Consider the following 19913-nt stretch of genomic DNA (forward strand, 5'->3'; position numbering starts at 1 on the left):
TGATTAGTCTGCAAAAACAAAGAAAAAGGAAGCCTAACGACCAAATAAGAGTGGTTTGGTGATTTGTTGCGACTTTACATTTCTTTCAGCTGGGAGTTGCCCTCACATCTCCTGTAAAAAAAAAAAAAAAAATCCTGTGCTGTCACAAGTTGACACACCATGATCCCTCTTCAAATATAACATGTGGTTACAAATACAGATAATGAAATGCAGTCTTGGGCCCTGTCCATACGGAAACGCTCTTTAGTGTAAATGCACGTTTTGCATCGTTTTGGCCGATCGTCCACACGGATCCTGTAAATGCAGCGCCTGAAAACACACTTTTTTGAAACTGGGTCTTAGGGTGGAAAAATCTGAAAACGCAGACCTCGCGTTTTCATGTGGATGGCGAATCCACATACTTTCTGTAACAATGACGCCATCGCCCCTCGACCTCTAGCCTTCAACCTCTGAACCCCGCAACATCTCATAACAACGACAACAACAACAACAACAACAATGGCGGACTACTGCTTGCGTTCGTATTTCTTGCAGCTTACTCGCCTTATAGTCGAGTGTAAGTGGCAGCAGCAGTTCGACCTCATTATTGGTCCACACAAACGACGAAGCCATTTTCGTCTTTTTGTTTGGTTTGGTTTCTCCATCTTTTGTCTGTTTGTACACAAGCTTTATGCGCCGTCTCGTCTCCATTTTTGGTGAATTTCAAGCGCCACCTATAGGCCTGGAATGTGAACTACAGCGTTTTGAGTCGTTTTCAGTGGATCCCTTTTGACGCAAATATTGAAACGATGCCGAGGAAGATGGAGGAAAAAAAGATTGTTTTGGTACGTGTTGACAAGGCCTTAAACTGTGGTCTCTGGCTTAACAGCATCGTCACCTAGCTTACCTCCACCACCATCCCCTCCACCCCCCACATAATAACATGTAATAAACATGATATGGTACATATTGCTATAATGTCTATATGATACAATATTTTGTTCTGGGATCGGGCCGACCAAAGACTCTATTATGTGTTATAATAAAAAAGAAGCAGACATAGATACCTCAGATAAGTCAGGCCAACTTGTTGAATTATATATTGTCAAATGTTACAGGTACGGCTGAACAGAAATGAACATGCCTCCGATTTCACCACCATGCAAATCAACTAGAAGTGACTGTCGTTGTTAGTACAGCATTATTGGGATTCGGTATATTCGGCCAGGTGAAGGGAAACTTCCAAAAAGCCACTCAATTAACACTGGTGTGATACTTGTGTGGGCTTCAGTACACAAAAGGCTGAGAGAGACCAGCAACACTTCCCCAAATTTGGAATTGTATTTTCTTATTTGTGTAGTTTTGTCCCTCATTCCACATCGCAATGACATTCTACTCAACAAGTTCATCTGTAAAGGGGTGCTGGTGCTGGATGAGTGGTTTGTTCATCCCACTGCAGGCTGTGACACAAAACTGTCTCTGAGTAACAGCTCAGTCTTATCCAAACACACAGACATGATGCCGATATTTTTACATTCAGTGTGAATAACACTTTCTGAAAAGTAACAACTTTAAGCCCCGTCTATATTTACTGGATCTCAGATTGTCCTGAATTGTCGGGGTGGTACAATGGACCATCAAACTCAAACCGGGTACATTTGTCCCTGTGTGCAGCTTGCAACAAAAGGCTGTGTGGTCGGCCTTGTTCATGGTATACTGTTCCTGCAATTGAAAGCAAATGTATACATTTCACATGTGCATCCTGTACGTGCAACAGATTCGCTATGTGCTTGTGTTCCTTTTGAAAAATATCGACATCGGGGGGGAGCGAGCTCCTAAAGTGGGACACAGCTCACCCAACTGTCAGGTCATCATCACCTGAGGTCAGTTGATGCTCATGTTTCATTCAGTGAGTCAGCACAGGACACGTATCCTCTTTTGGCTTGTTTATTTTCACCATATTTTGGTTTAGGAGGGCGGCATCATCAGCCAGACTCGGAGTAATTTGTCTTCATTCACATCAACAGATCGAGTCTGAAACGTTCTGCCTTTTCTTACAGGCTGCTCTGAAAATATTACATTTGCTCAACCAAATTCGAGGCAGTTTAATCAGCTCCACATTTAATGTGATATTTTTGTTTTAAAATGATCAGTTTAAATTGCTGTTAAGAACGAACACTGGAACACTTTTATATTTTATGAACAAACTCTACAGATCATAGAGCCATTTTGCATAGACCTTACTTCTGGAAGGTGCTCGTCAGACGTTACACCCTCTGTCTTTTGTGATATTGTGTCGATGAGATTTGAGAAATGGATTTTGTTTGCGTGCCATCCTCGCGTATTCCACTTTTCTTTCCAAACCGCTTGCCTTCGCGCTTGCTATGCTAGCAACCGGAAGAGATCAGTTTTCATTATGAGCAGTTTGTGCCTCATCAGATTGGCCTGTCACTGTAGAGATTGGTCAGGCCAGATGGGGAGAAACAGCAATGATGAAGATGTATCTGTTGTATTGGCCTGTCTTCAAGAAAAAATCTAAAAATATAACAAGGCAGATACAGAGAGTGGAACCAATGCATAGGTAACTGTAATCATTCAGGCTCCTGGAGACTGTGATGAGATGGAGCAGAGCACAGCAGAATATATAAAGCAGAGGGATTTAGTGTGGTTGGATGATTAAGAACATGTTGAACATGTTTAAATGTTTGTCTTGTTTGGCACATGTTGAATCTTTTGCCTCTGCCGGGTCTTTGAACACGTCAAGTAGTCACATGTACAAATTGTACAAATCAGCAGTCTGATATATATATGGCACCCCTTTAAGTGTATTTTCAGGAAAAAAATAACTTCATCTTTTCTCTTCTATAACCACATGACCTTAATCAGTGATATCTTTTTTTCTGGTACTGAAATAGAGACATAACATATCACAAAACCCACATTATTATTTGCTAATGAATCTGAAAGTTTTTGTTTTTTTGTTTTTTTTTGTTTTTTTTTTAAAAGGTTACTCCAGCAACTTCACATATTAAAGTGTAAAGTGCAGGCCTGTAAACAAATGTGCTGAAAATACTCCAATACAATGAAACCAATATATTAAACTGAAACAGCTTTTGAAGAGGGATTAGTTGTGTTTTCTCTAACCATAACCCTGAATGATCTGTAGACAGATACATGGGATATTGTTGTGATTTGGCATCATGAAGCAAAAGTTATCAAGTGCTGTTGTGAAGGAACTAGAAAGCAAAGATGGATGTAGGCCTATGCATTTCTAACAAATGATGATGAAAAAAGATTCAGAATTTCCCGTTTTACACAACTTTTGTTGTTATGTGGCATAGATTTCTGAGTTTACGAGAGAATTTCAATTCCTGTTGAAGTTCCTGTCCCTGTGCATTGTGTGTGTGTGTGTGTGAAACTCCCACACAGACAGCAGAGAACAGAAGCAGCTCATCTGTAAATGACACCAAAATGTGTCAAAAGACTCTCAGTGTCATTTTTAATCACATGATTGTGTTGGTGTAAACATTCACCTGACGGTGCAGCAGAGAGCCTTCAGAGATTTACTTGCCAAATTAAGCCTGACAGGTGTCAATTTTGGACCTTGACATGCATCCACAAGAAAAGGCATAGCCTACATTGAAAGATCGATCTCAAGATTCGATGTCGACTCACTCAAATGAGGATTTGAATCCAGTGTAAACTGATGCTGGAGCATTGTGGTCGAAGCACTGACTGCTGTGGTGAACCTGCACAGTGACACTGAAAAAGATGCGGAGTGACTGAGAGTGATGCGGGGCAGAGGGGACAGTTCAGGCCGCCCCACGGCCAATTCTTTCATAATCTGTCTGTCGACTGAGTGGATTTAAGTGACAGCAGTATGACACTGTCTTTTTGTTTCAATTTCTAAAGCTGTCTGATCAGGCTCTGTGGGCTTTTTTTGTTTGGTTTTATATGTGACGTGGTCCCATTTGAGTGTATCGCTTAGAAATGCTGTTGAATCAATGATGAGTGTCTGAGTGGGTATTGGATATAATGAGCTATATAATGAGGGTTGTTGTGGAGTGCTGCTGCTGATATCTGTGTGTGTGTGTGTGTATGTGTGTGTGTGTGTGTGTGTGTGTGTGTGTGTGTGTGTGTGTGTGTGTGTGTGTGTGTGTGTGTGTGTGTGTGTGTTGTTGAATTGGATAAGAGGCTTACTGGCTGTAATTTATTGGCATCATTTTCTAATTAAATTAACTTTTCTTTCCAGTAAAACCGGACACGGTGGAGAAGGCTGAGAAGAAAGAGGAGAAGCAGGACAACTTGAAGAAGGTGGACATGTTTGACCCTCTGGATAACGCTGAGCATAAGAGTGTGAAGGTTGAATTCACAAGTAGTGGTACTCCAGCAAAGTTGGAGAAGGAGACGGAGAAGGAAAAACAGAGTGAGACACAGAAGGAGAAGGACAAAGAGGCCGAGAAGTTGAAGGAGAAGGAGAAAGAGGAGGAGAAGTTGAGGGAGAAGCAGAAAGAGGAGGAGAAGTTGAAGGAGAAGCAGAAAGAGGAGGAGAAGTTGAAGGAGAAGCAGAAAGAGGAGGAGAAGCAGAAAGAGGAGGAGAAGTTGAAGGAGAAGCAGAAAGAGGAGGAGAAGTTGAAGGAGAAGCAAAAAGAGGAGGAGAAGTTGAAGGAGAAGCAGAAAGAGGAGGAGAAGTTGAAGGAGAAGCAAAAAGAGGAGGAGAAGTTGAAGGAGAAGCAAAAAGAGGAGAAGTTGAAGGAGAAGCAAAAAGAGGAGGAGAAGTTGAAGGAGAAAGAGGCAGAAAAGGTGGAAGAAAAGAGGGAGACAGATAAGGGCAAAGACAACGAGAAAGCAGAGTCAGTGCAGCAGAATACAGAAAAAGATGATAAGATGAACAAGGCAGGAGACTCGCCAGATAAATTGGTGAAGACCGATAAAGTGGAGAAAACAGAAAATGTGGACAAAATTGACAAGTCCAAAGAAACAACAGAAAACAAAAACAGTGAGAATCTTGAGAAAACAGAGGTGAAGGAAGGCAAAGGGCAGCACAACGACAACGTGGAAAAGACCACGGAGCAGCTGACAGCTGTCAAGCTTGACACCGGCCGTGACGAGCTGGAGAAGAAGGCTGATGCAGAGACAAAGATGACAGCGGAGAAAGCAGAGGCCGACAAAGATGAAGCCGAGAAGACGGAGACTGAGGTGGGGAAACCGGCTGAGAAGCCAGCGGAAAAGCCAGCGCAGAAGAGCGAAAAGGAAGAGAAGCAGGCCGACAAAAAGACGGTGGAGAAGAAGGATGACAAGAAGGAGAAAGCTGCAAAAGCTGACGGAGGAGACAAGGCCAAAAAAGCAAAACCTGTGACTAATGGAAGCAGTGCCACACCGAGCAAAGACCTGGGGAGTGCAGACAAGAAGACCAAGGTAGGATTTATGTCAGATGAGGCTTTACACACTGACACACTCTGACATATACCGAAACTGTGGGTCAGACCTTTTCATTAGCATCACATTAGAAACGATCACTTTCCTCTGTCTTACTTGCTTTATTTGAGTCCAGTCTTTTGACACGTGGTCAGTTATTGCACACTTCAACTAAGGGAACACAATTTTATTTTTCCTGTTCCTGTGGTGATAAAGATGTTCTTTTTTTTTTTTTCTTGTATTTCTGATGGTTACATTTCCCTTGTTAAGTCACATGACGAATGGGCTCAGACAGCCCCTGGAAGAAGGGACTGTATGCGACATATAGTGGAGAAGCGTTGTATGTTGAGGTTGAGTTTGAGTGACAGAAAGCTGTTCATCATGCATGCTGCAAAAAGCTTCTGCTGCTGCTTTCTTTATGCCTGCTGTGTACATGCAGGGCATTTGTACAGTATCAACATGAAACATCAGACCCAATGCTGATTATTATTTTTCTGCATTCTTATGATATGATTTATGATTACAACGCTGCTACTGCTGCTTAACCTCCCCTGCCATTATGATTTGACATTTTCCTTATTTTTTGTTCTTCTCTTTGCTTTCCCTCCTTAATTTGCCCTCCATCGCTCCTGTTTGTCTCGGCCCCGCGTCACAGCCTGCTGCCGGGGCGACCAAAGCAACCGCTGCTGCTGCTGCCGCCGCCAAAACGCGGCCGAGTAGCGCAGCCGCTGCCGGTTCGGTCCCCGCTAGGCGCCCCACGCCCTCCAACCTCACCTCCACCTCTGACAAAAAAGTACCCGCAGCCAAGGCACCATCCACAGCCGCGGCTGCTTCGAAGCGGCCCTCCACCACGTCCACCAGCCGCCCAACATCCTCAGTCACCAGCACTACACGTGACATCAAACCTAAGGTAAGTTGCAACTGTCAGGACATCTGTCAAAGAGTGGTTATACGGAACAACGCGCCCGGATCCACAAAGGATTTCAACGGCACTTCATCATGCTGGATGATCACCAACAGCACAATAAAAAGGCTGTAAACCTCCTTACAGTCCTGCCCATACGTGTTCCCTCTCTGCTCCAACCAGAGGAGGTCTGGTTGAATTTCATTCAACTGTAATGGCCTTTTAGGAGAACAGACCTGATGGGCTTGGATCATATTTTTTTCAGTACAGACTCTGCTAAATGTGAAGCTCATGTTGTTTTGCGGAACACAAAAATCTGTTTCCCCCCTTCAGTCAGAGAATGTGACCATCTGGTCTCTGTGCCTGTTAGCATGCACAGACTCACAGGAGTGTATTCTAACACTGCGGTACAGTCCAACCTTTAATCCATTTTCTAGAGTTTCTGCAAAGCAGGTGTCTTTACCTAAATCCTGATGTCATTTCCTTCACACCCTTCACTGATCTCATGATGTTTTCAGTCAAGGTGAAGGAAAAGTGGTAGGAATTAACTGCTGGATTCTAAGGTACCAAAAACACAACTTTTTTAAGGCCCTGTCCACATATACAGGCCCATGGCCCCTAAACATGAATGTCCCTCCACGATGGGAGAATAGAAAAGAAAAAAAGTTTGATATAAAGCTCTACAGAAATAACACAAATATTGATTAATTCTATAGACATTCAATGTGATTGTTGACAGTTTGTTGTCAGGACTGGACAACAGGCCAGTAGCTTCAGACCCCAGGGGCCCATAGGGGTACTTGACGTAGTAGGTTGAATATGGGGACAAAATGGATGTTGGCGAATTGTTTATTGTTCATTGTATTTAACAGATGCAAACAGACATGGACAGTAACACAATGGAAAAGAGAGATAAAAACTGCCTACAGTGTTTTGCTGATAAGTAATCCAAAAAAACAAAAAATCTGCAAAGAGTCACATTTCCCTGATGGTGTCATTGGATCCAGAACACATTACTGTGGTTTCAGGTCTTGTCTGCTATAAGCATCTAAAACTGGACATTGGTGTTATAACTATATAAGTCCCATTCAGGTCTTGCTCCCTGTTCTCAAAAGACGCATCAGATTTCTATCACCCTCCTTCGGTGGCCTCTTTAACTGCAACCAGTGTGACACTACAACCGATTAATTAACAGCCTTTATTTAGCCTCCCAGCGCCCAGGGGTGCAGGCTGACTCAGTTCAGCGAGGCCGGCTTGTTGCAGGATGGCTCAGCTGTATGTGGAGCGTAGCATCACGCAAGGGGCTGGGGTGGAAACATGCTGCTGAATGAAATATGCAATCTTGAAGGGGCGGCTTGGACTCACATTTACACTCATCGGGGCAAAATCTTTGACCTGAATTTCTCAGTGAAGTCACTGAACATTTGCCTGAGCTGATGACAGCAGCCGTACATGCAAAAGTTGTTCTCTGACCCACTTTAGCGCGGACAGCATTTCATTTGTTGATGGCGGTTTTTGATTTATCCGTTGACTTCGCTGCTGCTGACACCGTTCAGTCTGTCTGGCCTCTCTTCACCTGTGATCTCCTGTGTTTTCTGTTTTTCACCCTCTCCTCAGACAACTGCAGAGAAGCGCCCCCCTGTGCCAAAGGCTAGCACCGCCACCTCGAATCAAACTGGCTCCACCGCTGCCACCAAAAATGGAACTGCTGCCACAGCAGCCAGTAAAACCGCTACATCAGCCCGCACAACGGCGTCTACTCGCACCAGTACTACCACTGCAGCCAAAAAGCCTCTGGGTACAGCAGATGTGCTCACACACACACGTACATATACACATACACACGTTTTTGGTGATCAGTATTTGTATGCGTAGCTTTTCAGTGTCTTTCATGCTGAATAAGATATGTGTATTCAGTGGATTTTCTGATGCATTTGAGTAGGAATGCTGCAAATGGCTGATGATTGAACTTACTTGTTAGCATCTTATTGACATATTTTGTCCTTTGCAACCGCTGAACACTCTCCGTCTGTGTTTCAGCCTCTAAGACAGACAGCAAACCAGGAGAGGAGAAGAAGCCCAGCACTCTAAGGTCTTCTGCAGGTATGACAGCACTCGAGACCCTTCACATGTTCACATTCAGAACCAGTGTAATAACACACATATAATACATTGATTAAATGTGCCGAAGGCAGTACTTAAGTACTGTGAGAAATGTCCATTGTCCTTGTATTTTTATTGACATACCAGCTGATTTACACTGATTAGCTCAATTTTTTTTGTATTTTAAGCCTCTCATTATTACTAATGGCTCATCCACATCCATTGTAATACACAATAGAAAATGATTCGGCTTTCCTAATGCTGAAGTTGTTATTATCTTACTCAGGCCTCTGATAGCTCATGTTTTGTGTGAGTAGCGTAGTACATTTCTGTTTTATTCTCTAACATCTAAATTCCTCCACAACTTTCAAAGAAATGAATGGTTGAGCAACGGTGTAAGGCAGTTAAATACAATAGCTCGTGGATAAGATGTGTCAGTATAGTGCTAGGCAATGAGTTTATCATCATCAATATCAAAACAGTATTGAGGATATCTGTAAATGCCACGTTCAATAACATAATATATTCATTGCATAGAATGTTGTTTTATTTGTATTATGAACTTTTGTTTGTAATTCTTTACGTAATTTTACGTAATTCTTTAATTCTCTACCAAGTATAAACTAAAGAAACAAAGCAGTCATGGTGGAGTGTTGAGGATGCATTCAGGAGACAGTCTGAGAAAAGAAGCTGCTCTGTAGTCTGGTGGCACGGCAGCAGACACTTCTTCAGATGGCAGCAGTGTGAGCACTGATCTAATCTTATCTGATACTATTGTTATGATGAGTTACAGGAAGTAGTGCACCGCCCTCTGTGGACACAATTTATTTCTCAGGTGTTACAGTCAGGGAAATGATCTGAATCATGGCAAGTTTTTGTATTTATTTATCAAAATTCTAAACTGGTGCCATTATTCGTCACTACAATGCAACCTCCCTCTGTGCCTTCAGCGCTCTGCAGATATTTCGGGCCTCTTTCTTCTTTTCTCTCATCTTCTGTAATCCCCTCCTGAGTTCTGCCTCCACTCTCTCTCCTCCAACACAGTTACAGCTTTACTCTTCCTGTCGACAGATTAGTTTACATTTTGGCAACAGGAGAGCTGTCAGCAGGAGTGTGACGCTGCAACACACACTGCCCTACCATGACAATGCGGTTGAGGCGTGTAGACAGAGTGAGGCTTTCTTGCTGAAAGGCCCTGGAGAGTTAAAAAGCCTCACCACAGCAGTCCGTGGATTACTGTCCCCCCGCTGTTGACAGGAGTTTGCAGCTCCTGCTGATACAGCCCTGCGTCGTCTAATCTGCCGGGGTTCTTACGGCAAGTCAAATTACTCTTTAGAAACATGCAGGGAAGCGGGAGGATTTCCTCAATTAAACATGTCTTAGCAGGAGCTGGAGATATAGCAGAGGCTCTCGGGGAGGATTGACAGCAGGACACATTGCTCAGCGCTCTGAAGAAAAAGCTGACATATAGCAAAACATATGTGAATTGACCATTTTTTAATTGGTGCAAGTGCTGCGCTGCCTCAGTGGCTCAGCATGCTGAAGTGAGGAATTCTGGAGGGTATTCACTCAAAACTAAACAGAGATAATAATGTCAGCTGTTTGTATCCACCAGGAGGAGGTGGTACAATTCACCAGTGTACCTGTAAGAAGGTGAGAGGAAGGGATGACTTTACAACTGAAACCTAGATTTCAAAAGGAATGGTCTCTGAACCTTAATCCCCTCGAGAAAGACTCTTTCCCCAACTTCATACTGTGACATTTACTTATACTTTAAAGGAGGTCGTCCTCTCCTCCCCAGTGCTGATCAAAAGTCAGGTGATGTTTCATGGTCCACCACTGTGGCGCTTCACAGCAAAATAGAGTTGCAACATTCTCCTAAACAACTGAAGTAGCAAGAGAAAAAAAAACACACCAAAGAAACCCATAAAATGTTCTACCAGAGATCTGCCATAAGCTTTTTACATTTTAAAACAAGTCTCCTTATCACATAGCGAGTACATAATAACTGAATTATCATTTTGGGGTGATCCTTTAAGTCATGCTTATGATCACTCTCAAAACAACCAACAGAGGCTATATAATTAACCAGAGCAAGCACAGCCTTTTAATCCTTTACTGTTGGTTTTGCTGTTGTAACATTGTCTCTGGTCTGTTCTCCAGCTCAGTTTTCCTGCTGTTTCATTTTTGTGTTGACTGTCTTTTCTGGGACTCGCGTCTTTTATCCGTCAGCGGTGACTGTAAATGACAGACAGGGTGCTTTGTGGTTTGGCTTTGGGTTTCGAGAGAGTGCTTCTGAATACATGACACACTCGGAAATCCTATCTTATTCGAAGCACGTCGCCTTTTGGTATTATTTGTATGATTTGTATGTTTCTGTAAAGGTAGCAGAAAGTGTTCAGTGTATTTGGGATGCTCTGAAGCATCAGTCCACTTTCATGTTATGGCTCAGCCTCCATTGTCCTTAACTCCAGTGTTATTACATTTTGTGTGTATTCACTTCAGCAGCCAGTGGTACCAGCTCGAGCGACATTAGCTGGAGCTAGTTATGACTTGACATACTGATTGTTTTACTGACTTGATGTTTGACCTAAACAATTTGTAGAATCCAGCTTTATAGTTAATGCACAGACCTTCTCCTCTAAATATGAACCTTTTACCCAAAATGTCAACCATTCCTAAAAAATTGAGTGAGTTCCATGGGAAAATGTTATCCCAGTTTCCCTCCAGTGTGCTCACTATAAAACTCTGAATAACTCTCCCCCCAGCTGACTCTACCAAGCCCAAGACCACCACCACCACCCGCAGCTCTGTGACCACCACTGCTGCATCCCGCACTCGTACAACAGCAGCCAAACCGGCCACTGCGTCCTCCACCTCTGGCACAGCACCGGAGAAGAAGCCTGCGGTGCCCCGCACCGCCAGGGCCGCTTCTTCGACCACGTCCACCACCACCACCACCACCTCTAGGACCACAGCTCGCCCCAGCACAGCGCCGGCCCCCGACATCCGCAACGCCCGCTCTAAGATCGGCTCTACAGACAACATGAAGCACCAGCCCGGAGGAGGGAAGGTAGGTGCTGCTCTGGCTTCATCTGCAGCTTCACTCCTTTCCACAGCTGCATGTCTGGTGGTGCTGTAAGGCCTATTTAACATGTGACACTAGCTCCCTGGGGTGTCTCACTTTAATCACATCACACCCCTTGCTCCTACCCCTCCGTTTTGAGCAGGGGTAGGCTGTCCTGATTGTTGTCGGGACAGAGGGTCAGGTGATGTCACTTAATTTCATAGACCCAGGGTTGCAGTAAAGCACTCCCTTTCAGCAAAGTGTCCACTCCTCTGTTTGTATCTTTTTTATACCCTCCTATTTCAACCCACTCCACACCTCCCTCTCTTCCCTCGTGTCTCCTTGCTCTTCCTTTCCTTCTTTGCATCACTGACTTCTCTTCTCTCTCATTACTTATTCTCTAAATCTATACTTATTCTCTTCTCTCTTTATCTTTTTCTCCTGCATCTCACTCTCTACCTTCTCTCCTGCCTTATTTTCTTTCTTGTCTTCTGTCTCAATCACGTTTCTTGTCTTTCCCCGTTTATCATCCTGATGCATATTCCCGTTTGCACGACCTGCACCGCCTCCCGTCCTTGTGTGTTGTTATGAGGTTTTCTTGTTGACCCGGGGTGGGCTTGTCTCCCCAGGTGTCATCTGCCTCTCAGAGCAGGGCTCTCGCCTCCAAAGAAACGAGCCAGGGCAAAGTGAGTTCCCTCTCCACCCTCCCCACCATCACCACATACTCCACCTCCCACCTCTCTTTCCTGTTCTCACATATTGTTTTCTTTGCAGCACTCATATTTTCATTTGTTTTTGACGAAATGCACTACTGAGCTCACAAAGCCGGGTTTTAAATGACTTGCTACCAGTTCATGAGTGATAAAAACACCTCATTTCATACAGAAATATACAATTTCAGACTTACACTTGTCATTAGACACCATTTGAGTGCCGGTATAGACAGAAACACGGAGGTGCCTCTGGAGAATTTAAACAATTATAATCACGGGAGTGCTTAGAGAGCCATGGTGGTAATTAACCTTCACCTAGTTTGTAGTCTCTTTTGACTCCTGACGCGGGATTCATTGAGTGTTGGCACTACCTCGGGCTATAAAGCTGATTCAGTATTACCACCTAATGCCACTATCACCCGACATTCAAGCCTGGCTATGTTAATCTTGTAGTGGGAAATGGCTCCATCTGAAGCAACGGCTCTTTTACGCTGCATCCAGGCTACAGCTGAGCCGTCAAGAACGCTTTAAGTTTTTCAAGGTGTTTCTACCCAGACACCGTCGAAATACCTGCCAACAGATAATGCTTTTAAGTGAGTTGTAGCCAAACATGCAAAATACTCATATAGTCCTTTTGTGTCTGAGCCTGGTATATTTTCCTCTACAGTTTGTTCGTAGGGCGCATAAATGTGTTATTGCACCCACTGTAGTCCAGTGGAGACAAAGGCTGTGTGTTTTAATATTAGAAAAGGCAGCAAACGATTCATATGCTGATCAGTAGTAACATATATATATATATAGTACACAGCTGAAGGCAGCATCTCATGTCTGTGCATTTCCTCTAACAAGTTAGAATGTTAGAAAAGAAATGGGCTGCTACTACAGTCCTCCAACTGTAGTGTTAAACCATTCAACCCAAACAGCTTCCTGTTGTAAAGGTTAGGTAATGTATTAATGCTGTATCATTGTTAAGATACGAGCCTACATATGAGCTTATATTTTGGATATTGTTATATCATATGTATCATATGTTCTCCTGGTTTTAAAGGTTGTATTACAGTAAAAGTAAAATTGTTCTACTTGTTTTAATACTCACCTTAACCAGCTTAGTCTTTATATCAACATCACTGATGAATGAGTGAGATGTGTATATGTGTGCGGACATGCAGGTCTGGTCTCGCAGTGTAACCTGTCATTAAACAGCAGCACTGTCACTTGTCAATGCGTGTTAATAACATTTCCTGGGGTCCCCTGGGTGCTCTTTAACAGGGACAGTTGTTTATATGTTGTGTTTTATGTGCATGCTCTAGAAAGTAGATGCTGTGTCACTTCGTTGGAAAAATGCCTTTCACTATTCATTTGGCAGCATATGCAAGATTGACCATGTCAGACAGCTTAAACTGCCCAGCAGTTGATATCAAACACACCTAAGACAGAAAAAGTATTTGCAGCCACGTCTGATTTTGCCCAGGTGAACCTCGCTCGATCCTTCTGCTCTTTCCTTTCTAACCCTTCCTGCGATGGTGACTTCTTCTCCTCTACTCTTTTCTTTCCTTCTCCTCTCCTTTGTCCTGTTATATTCTCTCCCTTTTCCTCTCCTCTGGTTTCACGTCCTCTTGTGTCGTCCCTTCCCCTCCCTTGCTCCCCTCCTCCCCTCTTGCTGCTATGCTGTGTCCGTGTAGGTTCAGATAGTCTCCAAAAAGGTGGACTTCAGCCATGTGACCTCACGCTTGGGCTCCAAGGACAATATCAAGCATGTTCCTGGTGGAGGGAATGTAAGTACTGCGTGGCCTGCATCCAGAGCTTATATGCATCGGCCAGTTAGAAAAGAAATTTGACCAGAGCAAAGATGAAATGTTACGTCTTCATCTCTTCATTTCACTCCAAAAAAATAAAATTAAACCACAAAAAAGCAATTCCTCATCTCTTTCTCAGCCATTTCTCAGCGACACTATAATCAAGTTGAACAGAATATGATAAGAGGTCGGCAAAGGTAGCTCCTCAAATCAAGCTACCAACACATGCTGCTCTCAGTTAGACCCTTGGGAGTTTTGAGGGCATCACTGGACAGCATGCTAGCAAACCCAGTGCACCAGCCATTCCCCAGAACCCGCTTCAGAGTCCCTCGCTTCCTTAAACTCTTCCTGTGTTGTCCTGCCCTGTCACTAACTTACTAAACAAATAATAAAGTCAAGCAGACATGCACCACTGGCCTCTGACTGTCTGGTTCTGTAAGGACTTGGAGGTACAGTGGGGATTTGTGGTTTCCTGAAATGATGCTGTCTCATCCAGGGCTTTCGTCTGTTGGTTTCTGGCATTTTTCCCCTGACTGTACCAGCTGATCCTGCCACCATTGGCTAAAATGACATTGCTGCTATTAAAGTGTTTTTTCAAGTGCTCACTTTAAAAATGATAGGCTTGCTTCAAGCACAATCTTTGTAACACATCTGAATGAGTGTCTGAAGTTCAGAAACATCACATTGTAATGGAAGCAGCATGATGCTAAAAGTTGCATTCTGAATTCTTCTTGTTTTGTGGACTTAACTGCTTATCCTGATGGTGGTTATTCAAGGTATAAATGGGGCTTTGACTGTAGCTGGAGAATAAATAGCCCTGAAAAAATGAAACTATGAAGGGATCCATATCTCTGTAGTGTTTCAAACCCCCCTGATTAAAAAGGCCTGTGACATTTGACAGGTGCAGATACTCAACAAGAAGGTGGATCTGAGCAAGGTGACGTCAAAGTGCGGCTCCAAGGACAACATCAAACACAAGCCAGGTGAGCTGGGAAAATGTTGTGTTGACCGCTTGATTCGGCACACGGTGCTCATGAGTCGTGCTGCATGATCTTTTCTCTGTATATGCAGAGTTGGCAGTTTATTAGGTGCACATAGATAAACTAAATGCTGCTAATAATCTCACCCTTGTGATGGCTATAAGGTTCAAGAGAAGTTCAGATAATATCTTAAGTATAATGTATTGCAGGATATTGCAGGGCTGGTTAGGTCAACCGTATTCTGTTTTTGCTTCAGCCACGTACAGAAATCAGCCCTCAGGTCTGAGCATAACAAAACGAAATCAGCTCATATCATTCAATTCACTGACCAAATCTGAATTTGCTTGAGCAGAGACCATTCAGTGTGTAAGCTATGCATTATCGCAAAGAATGCAAGAATCACTTCAGGCCTTCAACAATGATAACATTAAAATTTTAGTCTAGAAGAATACAATTTTTTTATGACAAAGGCAGGGCAGGGCTGGAGGGTTTCAAGTATCTTGGGGTCTTGTTCACGAGTGAGGATGGAGCCTGAGATTGACAGGCGGATTGGGGCAGCAACTGCAGTAATGCGGTCGTCGTCGGTCTGTCGTGGTGAAGGGAGAGCTGAGCCGTCCCCCTGGACGCCTTCCTCGGGAGGTATTCCTGGCATGCCCCACCGGGAGGAGACCCGAGGAAGACGCAGGACACACCGGAGTGACTATGTCACACGGCTGGCCTGGGAACGCCTTGGGATCCTCCCGGAAGAGCTAGAGGAAGTGTCTAGATGGAAGTCTGGGTGTCCCTGCTCAGACAGCTGCCTCCGCCCAGATAAGCAGATGAAAATGGATGGATGGACAGATGGACAATTTTTTGTGGTTTTGTCAAAACCACAGAGAGCCACTGATGAGGGGCAATAGATGTGCATTCAGCTTCAGAGCTGTGGGTTGCTAACCCTCTGAGCTAGGTGTGCATTTAAAGTGGGAATTCAATGTTCATGCATTTGTATATGGCTGATCCATAATATGTAGTGCATATTAAATGTGTAAAAATCCTTTCAAATGTTGTTGTGGTCATGCCAAATTAGAACGATTAAAGACGAGGTTGGCTCCATACAGCTCGCCCAGCGTAATTCAAGTCTCCAAAAGCCCCAGACACTTTTGTCCAAAGCGAATTACGGTAATTCATACACTGATGGCGGTGGCTGCCATGCACATCAGGAGCAGTTTGGGGTTCAGTATCTTTGCTAAGGACACTATGGCATGCAGACCAGGGGAATTGAAACTAGGAAACTTCTGGTAACAAGTCACTGACTCTACCCCTGAGCCACAGCCGCCCATTTTAAAGCAGAAATGCGCTAATTGTTAATTCATGATTTTGCAAGAAGAAGTGGTTCACGGTAAAGAAGGCAGTGTAGAAGCTGTTCTACTAATGCACATTAACATGTAAATGGAATATTCTGTCCATGTATGCGTGTGTATGATCATCAAAGTGAGTGTTCATGTGTGCTGCAGGCGGCGGCGACGTGAAGATCGAATCCCACAAGGTGAGCTTTAAGGACAAGGCTCAGTCCAAAGTGGGCTCCATGGACAACGTGAGCCATTCACCTGGTGGAGGAAACATCAAGGTGAGACGATCACACACGTCACAAACACATTGCAGTCCAAGAGCTATGCTAACTGTCACCTTTCATTAAAGTCTTCACTGCATATTTTAAATAAGTCTGGGCAATCATGGATTTACTGTAAATTGTCACTTGACTGGTGCGCAGGTGTGTGTGTGTGTGTGTGTGTGTGCGTGTGCGTGTGTGTGTGTGTGTGTGTGTGTAGCTCAGCCCCAGCCTTAGTCAAACAGACGTGCAGAGCCACAGTTCTGCAGGGATACAGAGACGAGATGTAACCTGGCTGATGTGTCTTTATAGTTACTGGCTGGAGGCTGCACACCACTGCCCAAAGGTTGAAGGAGGATTACTTTGTATGAGTCTTTATTATTTTCTATATATCATGCATATCATGCCTCAACCTTTGAAATCCTCATGGAAATCAGATGTTTTCAGTTGTCCACATGCGGTATATTGTACAGCACCAAACATTTTTCTCAGGAATGGGTCTAAATCACTCTCCTCTCTGGCAATAAAACATTGAATGACCAGAATAGAGAGTGTGCTTGTGATAACCTTCACTGAACTTTGGAGCCTGGTCAGCTATGGCTATGTGAAGCACACTGGTGCTGACTCAGTTCCTTCATTTCCTGTGTATCTGCATGTTAGTAACATGTTTCATAGAGGCATTTGTGTATGCATAGGTAGGCATTCTCGTCTTGTTCCACCACTGTACGCGTACTAACGTCTGAGGCTAAAAGATGCCACGTGGCTTCAAGCCACGGTTGCTGATGATAATGACGGCCTGTTATAGGCTATCTACAGCAACCTGGAACATCTCCAACCCTCCACACCTGCTCTCGGCTCCCTCCCTCCTGGCCTCTTGTTCTTCTGTTGGTGTCTTGATGCGTCTCTGCAGGGCTCAGCTCAGCTCAGCTCTGCCCACCATATTAAGAGAGAAAATGAAAGAATGTGGAGGCACAGAGAAGGGATGTTGACGTGATGACATATGGCACAGACGCAGCAGTCCACATGTGATCAACAGTCGGTCATTTCTAAAACAGGATTAAAGTGACGACGCTCTGGGTGGGGTTATCGTGTGGGAGGGGCGTGTAACATTTTGGACAAAGTGATCAGAAAATGATGTCACCTGTCCCCTCAGCCTATGGCAGCCCATCCTGCGTTTCATGATCACTGCATGATCTCATCCGTCACTCACAGTCTCATCTTCACACATTGTTGTGCTCACCCAGTTATCACCTGCACCCATTGAACCTGGTGAAGATGCATAATCACGAGGACAGCTGAAAATAGCATTCACATAATAATAACCTGTCTGACAGAGGCTTTTTTCTCTTTGATGAGTGTTAGCTGAAGTCTATTTTTAAGAAAATGCTGTGTAGCACTTTGAAACATGCTCTTTGTACCAACAGCAATACGATATTTCTACTCTTTACTTTTCTTCAGACAGTTCACCATGTATAAAACACCTCATGTTTTATTCTGGAGCTCACAGAAACACAAAACCCTGCCTCACGCTGTGTCACTTTGAGTCTCCTCATGTTTAGCAATGTCGCTCTTTTGCTTGTCTTTTTTATTATTATTATTATTATTATTAATAACAAATTCCTTAAAAAAACAAGTATTGTGTGCATGTGTGTCCAAAGCCTGACACTGGCACTGGATGACATGTTCCTTTATTACCATGAACATACACTGTCAGGCTGACCTAAATACTCACTGGAGCACCAAATGTGGATTAATGTAGCACTGAAAATAGTCCCCAACATATACACAATTTCCATGTGTGTGAGTAACCTCTGCTAAAAACTCCAGGGGTCACCTGTTTTTAGGACGCTATTATCGATCAAAGTGTTGGTGAGCCATTTGAACAGGTCTCCTGCAGTAGGCGCACATAGTTGGTTTGTGTATTTCATGGTACTGCTACTGCGATTGTGTGTATCTGTGGTGAAAATAATGGCTTTCAGGCTTTTTAACACATTTGTACATCAGACCATGAGGAAGGGTTTGCAGTGTCATCATTTCTGCACACTCTGCACCTGCTTTTTTTCTTGTAAGACGATGTGCTTGAATTTTTGTTTTCTCTATCACTGCGTTCATTAGGCATGTTCAGCTGTTCAGTTTGACTGTTACGCACTTTTGCTTTATTATTATTTCTTTGTATCACCATCTCTTGCCACCTTAGTCTGGCTCCAGATCTTTAACTGTTTTGATCAGGACATCTGCCTCACCAGATCTTTAAATAACTGCTCTCAGAACTTTATTCTCCTTTTGCAAAATAAATGAAATTTGCTGTAGTTAATTGAGATTTGGAGCCAGGTTGTTCCATCCCCATCCCCACCAATTGACACGCCCTGCTATGTGTTTCTAGGCTGAGGGGGCCCAGGAGACAGCAGAGGGGAATGGAACTCCCCTCGGTGGCACCGCGGCCTCAGCCCCAGGCTCTGAGCCAGGGCAGGCCGGGAGCCTTGCTGCCCAGGAGAATGGGCTGAAGGACGGGGCTCCCTGTGATAGTGAGGTCCTCCGGGAGCCCCAAGCTCTGGACTCACGTATCCCAGAGACAAGTAAGTTTGTGTGTGTGTGTGTGTGTGTGTGTGTGTGTGTGTGTGTGTGTGTGTGCGCCAGCTTCTTATCCTGTCAGCTCAGGGTTTATTTCACGTGTAACTAACATGGAAGGAGGAGACGCACAGGAAAAGCCAACCGCGCTTGAAACATACGGTGTGATGAATGGACTGACAGCTTGTGGGAGTCGACTTTTTCCTAACTGAGCCACAATTGTTCATCTTAATGTCTGTGACTGCCATGACTGTGTATCTGTGTCTGTGCTGTATCCATCATGTTGTCTGCAGTCCAATGCACCTGATCACACCGTCGTCTTTTGACTTCTTATCTTGCAGGCATTTAATTCTGCTATCCCCTCTGCCCTCCTCATCTCAACCCCCCCCACAACAACAACCTCCCCCTCTCCCCCCTTTCTCCTGTCTATATCTTTTTTTATTTCTCCCTCTCCTCCTCCCCCTCCTCCCTGCCCTTTTCTTTCAAACCTTTCTGCTGCAGATTGAGTCTTTCAAGCTCAACTTCCGCGAGAATGCTCGCTCTCGCACGGACCACGGCGCCGACATCATCACCTGGCCCGCCCCCCAGGACAACAGCAGTCCCCACCCATACGGCTCCTTCTACTCTCTACACCAAAACAACCAAAACCACCACCCGGCTCCTCGCAGCGTCTCCCTCATTGAATCGTTGGCTTCTGCGGGCTGTGTCGGCTCCCCCTCTGCCCCCTCCTCGCTGCATCTCCAGGGGGAGGTCCAGGGGGACAGCAGCAGCTCCTTAAAGGGATCTAGACCTTTCTT

General features: G+C 44.3%; 1 protein-coding gene across 1 annotated transcript in view; it reads left to right on the forward strand.

Moving 5' to 3' along the window:
- Window positions 1-19602, forward strand: part of LOC119009118 (microtubule-associated protein 4) — a 116337-nt gene extending 96735 nt beyond the window's left edge. Inside the window, exons 8-19 of the mRNA XM_037080139.1 lie at window positions 4232-4515; window positions 4657-5397; window positions 6053-6307; window positions 7919-8099; window positions 8342-8404; window positions 11173-11477; window positions 12101-12157; window positions 13867-13959; window positions 14882-14963; window positions 16454-16566; window positions 18932-19124; window positions 19458-19602. Of these exons, the coding sequence (XP_036936034.1) occupies window positions 4232-4515; window positions 4657-5397; window positions 6053-6307; window positions 7919-8099; window positions 8342-8404; window positions 11173-11477; window positions 12101-12157; window positions 13867-13959; window positions 14882-14963; window positions 16454-16566; window positions 18932-19124; window positions 19458-19465 (2375 nt within the window). The 3' untranslated portion in view covers window positions 19466-19602. The remainder of the gene's footprint in view (window positions 1-4231; window positions 4516-4656; window positions 5398-6052; window positions 6308-7918; window positions 8100-8341; window positions 8405-11172; window positions 11478-12100; window positions 12158-13866; window positions 13960-14881; window positions 14964-16453; window positions 16567-18931; window positions 19125-19457) is intronic.
- The last annotated feature ends 311 nt before the right edge of the window (window positions 19603-19913 follow it).

The sequence above is a fragment of the Acanthopagrus latus genome, chromosome 19 (genome assembly GCF_904848185.1).
Source record: "Acanthopagrus latus isolate v.2019 chromosome 19, fAcaLat1.1, whole genome shotgun sequence".
In the NCBI taxonomy this organism is placed as follows: domain Eukaryota; kingdom Metazoa; phylum Chordata; class Actinopteri; order Spariformes; family Sparidae; genus Acanthopagrus; species Acanthopagrus latus.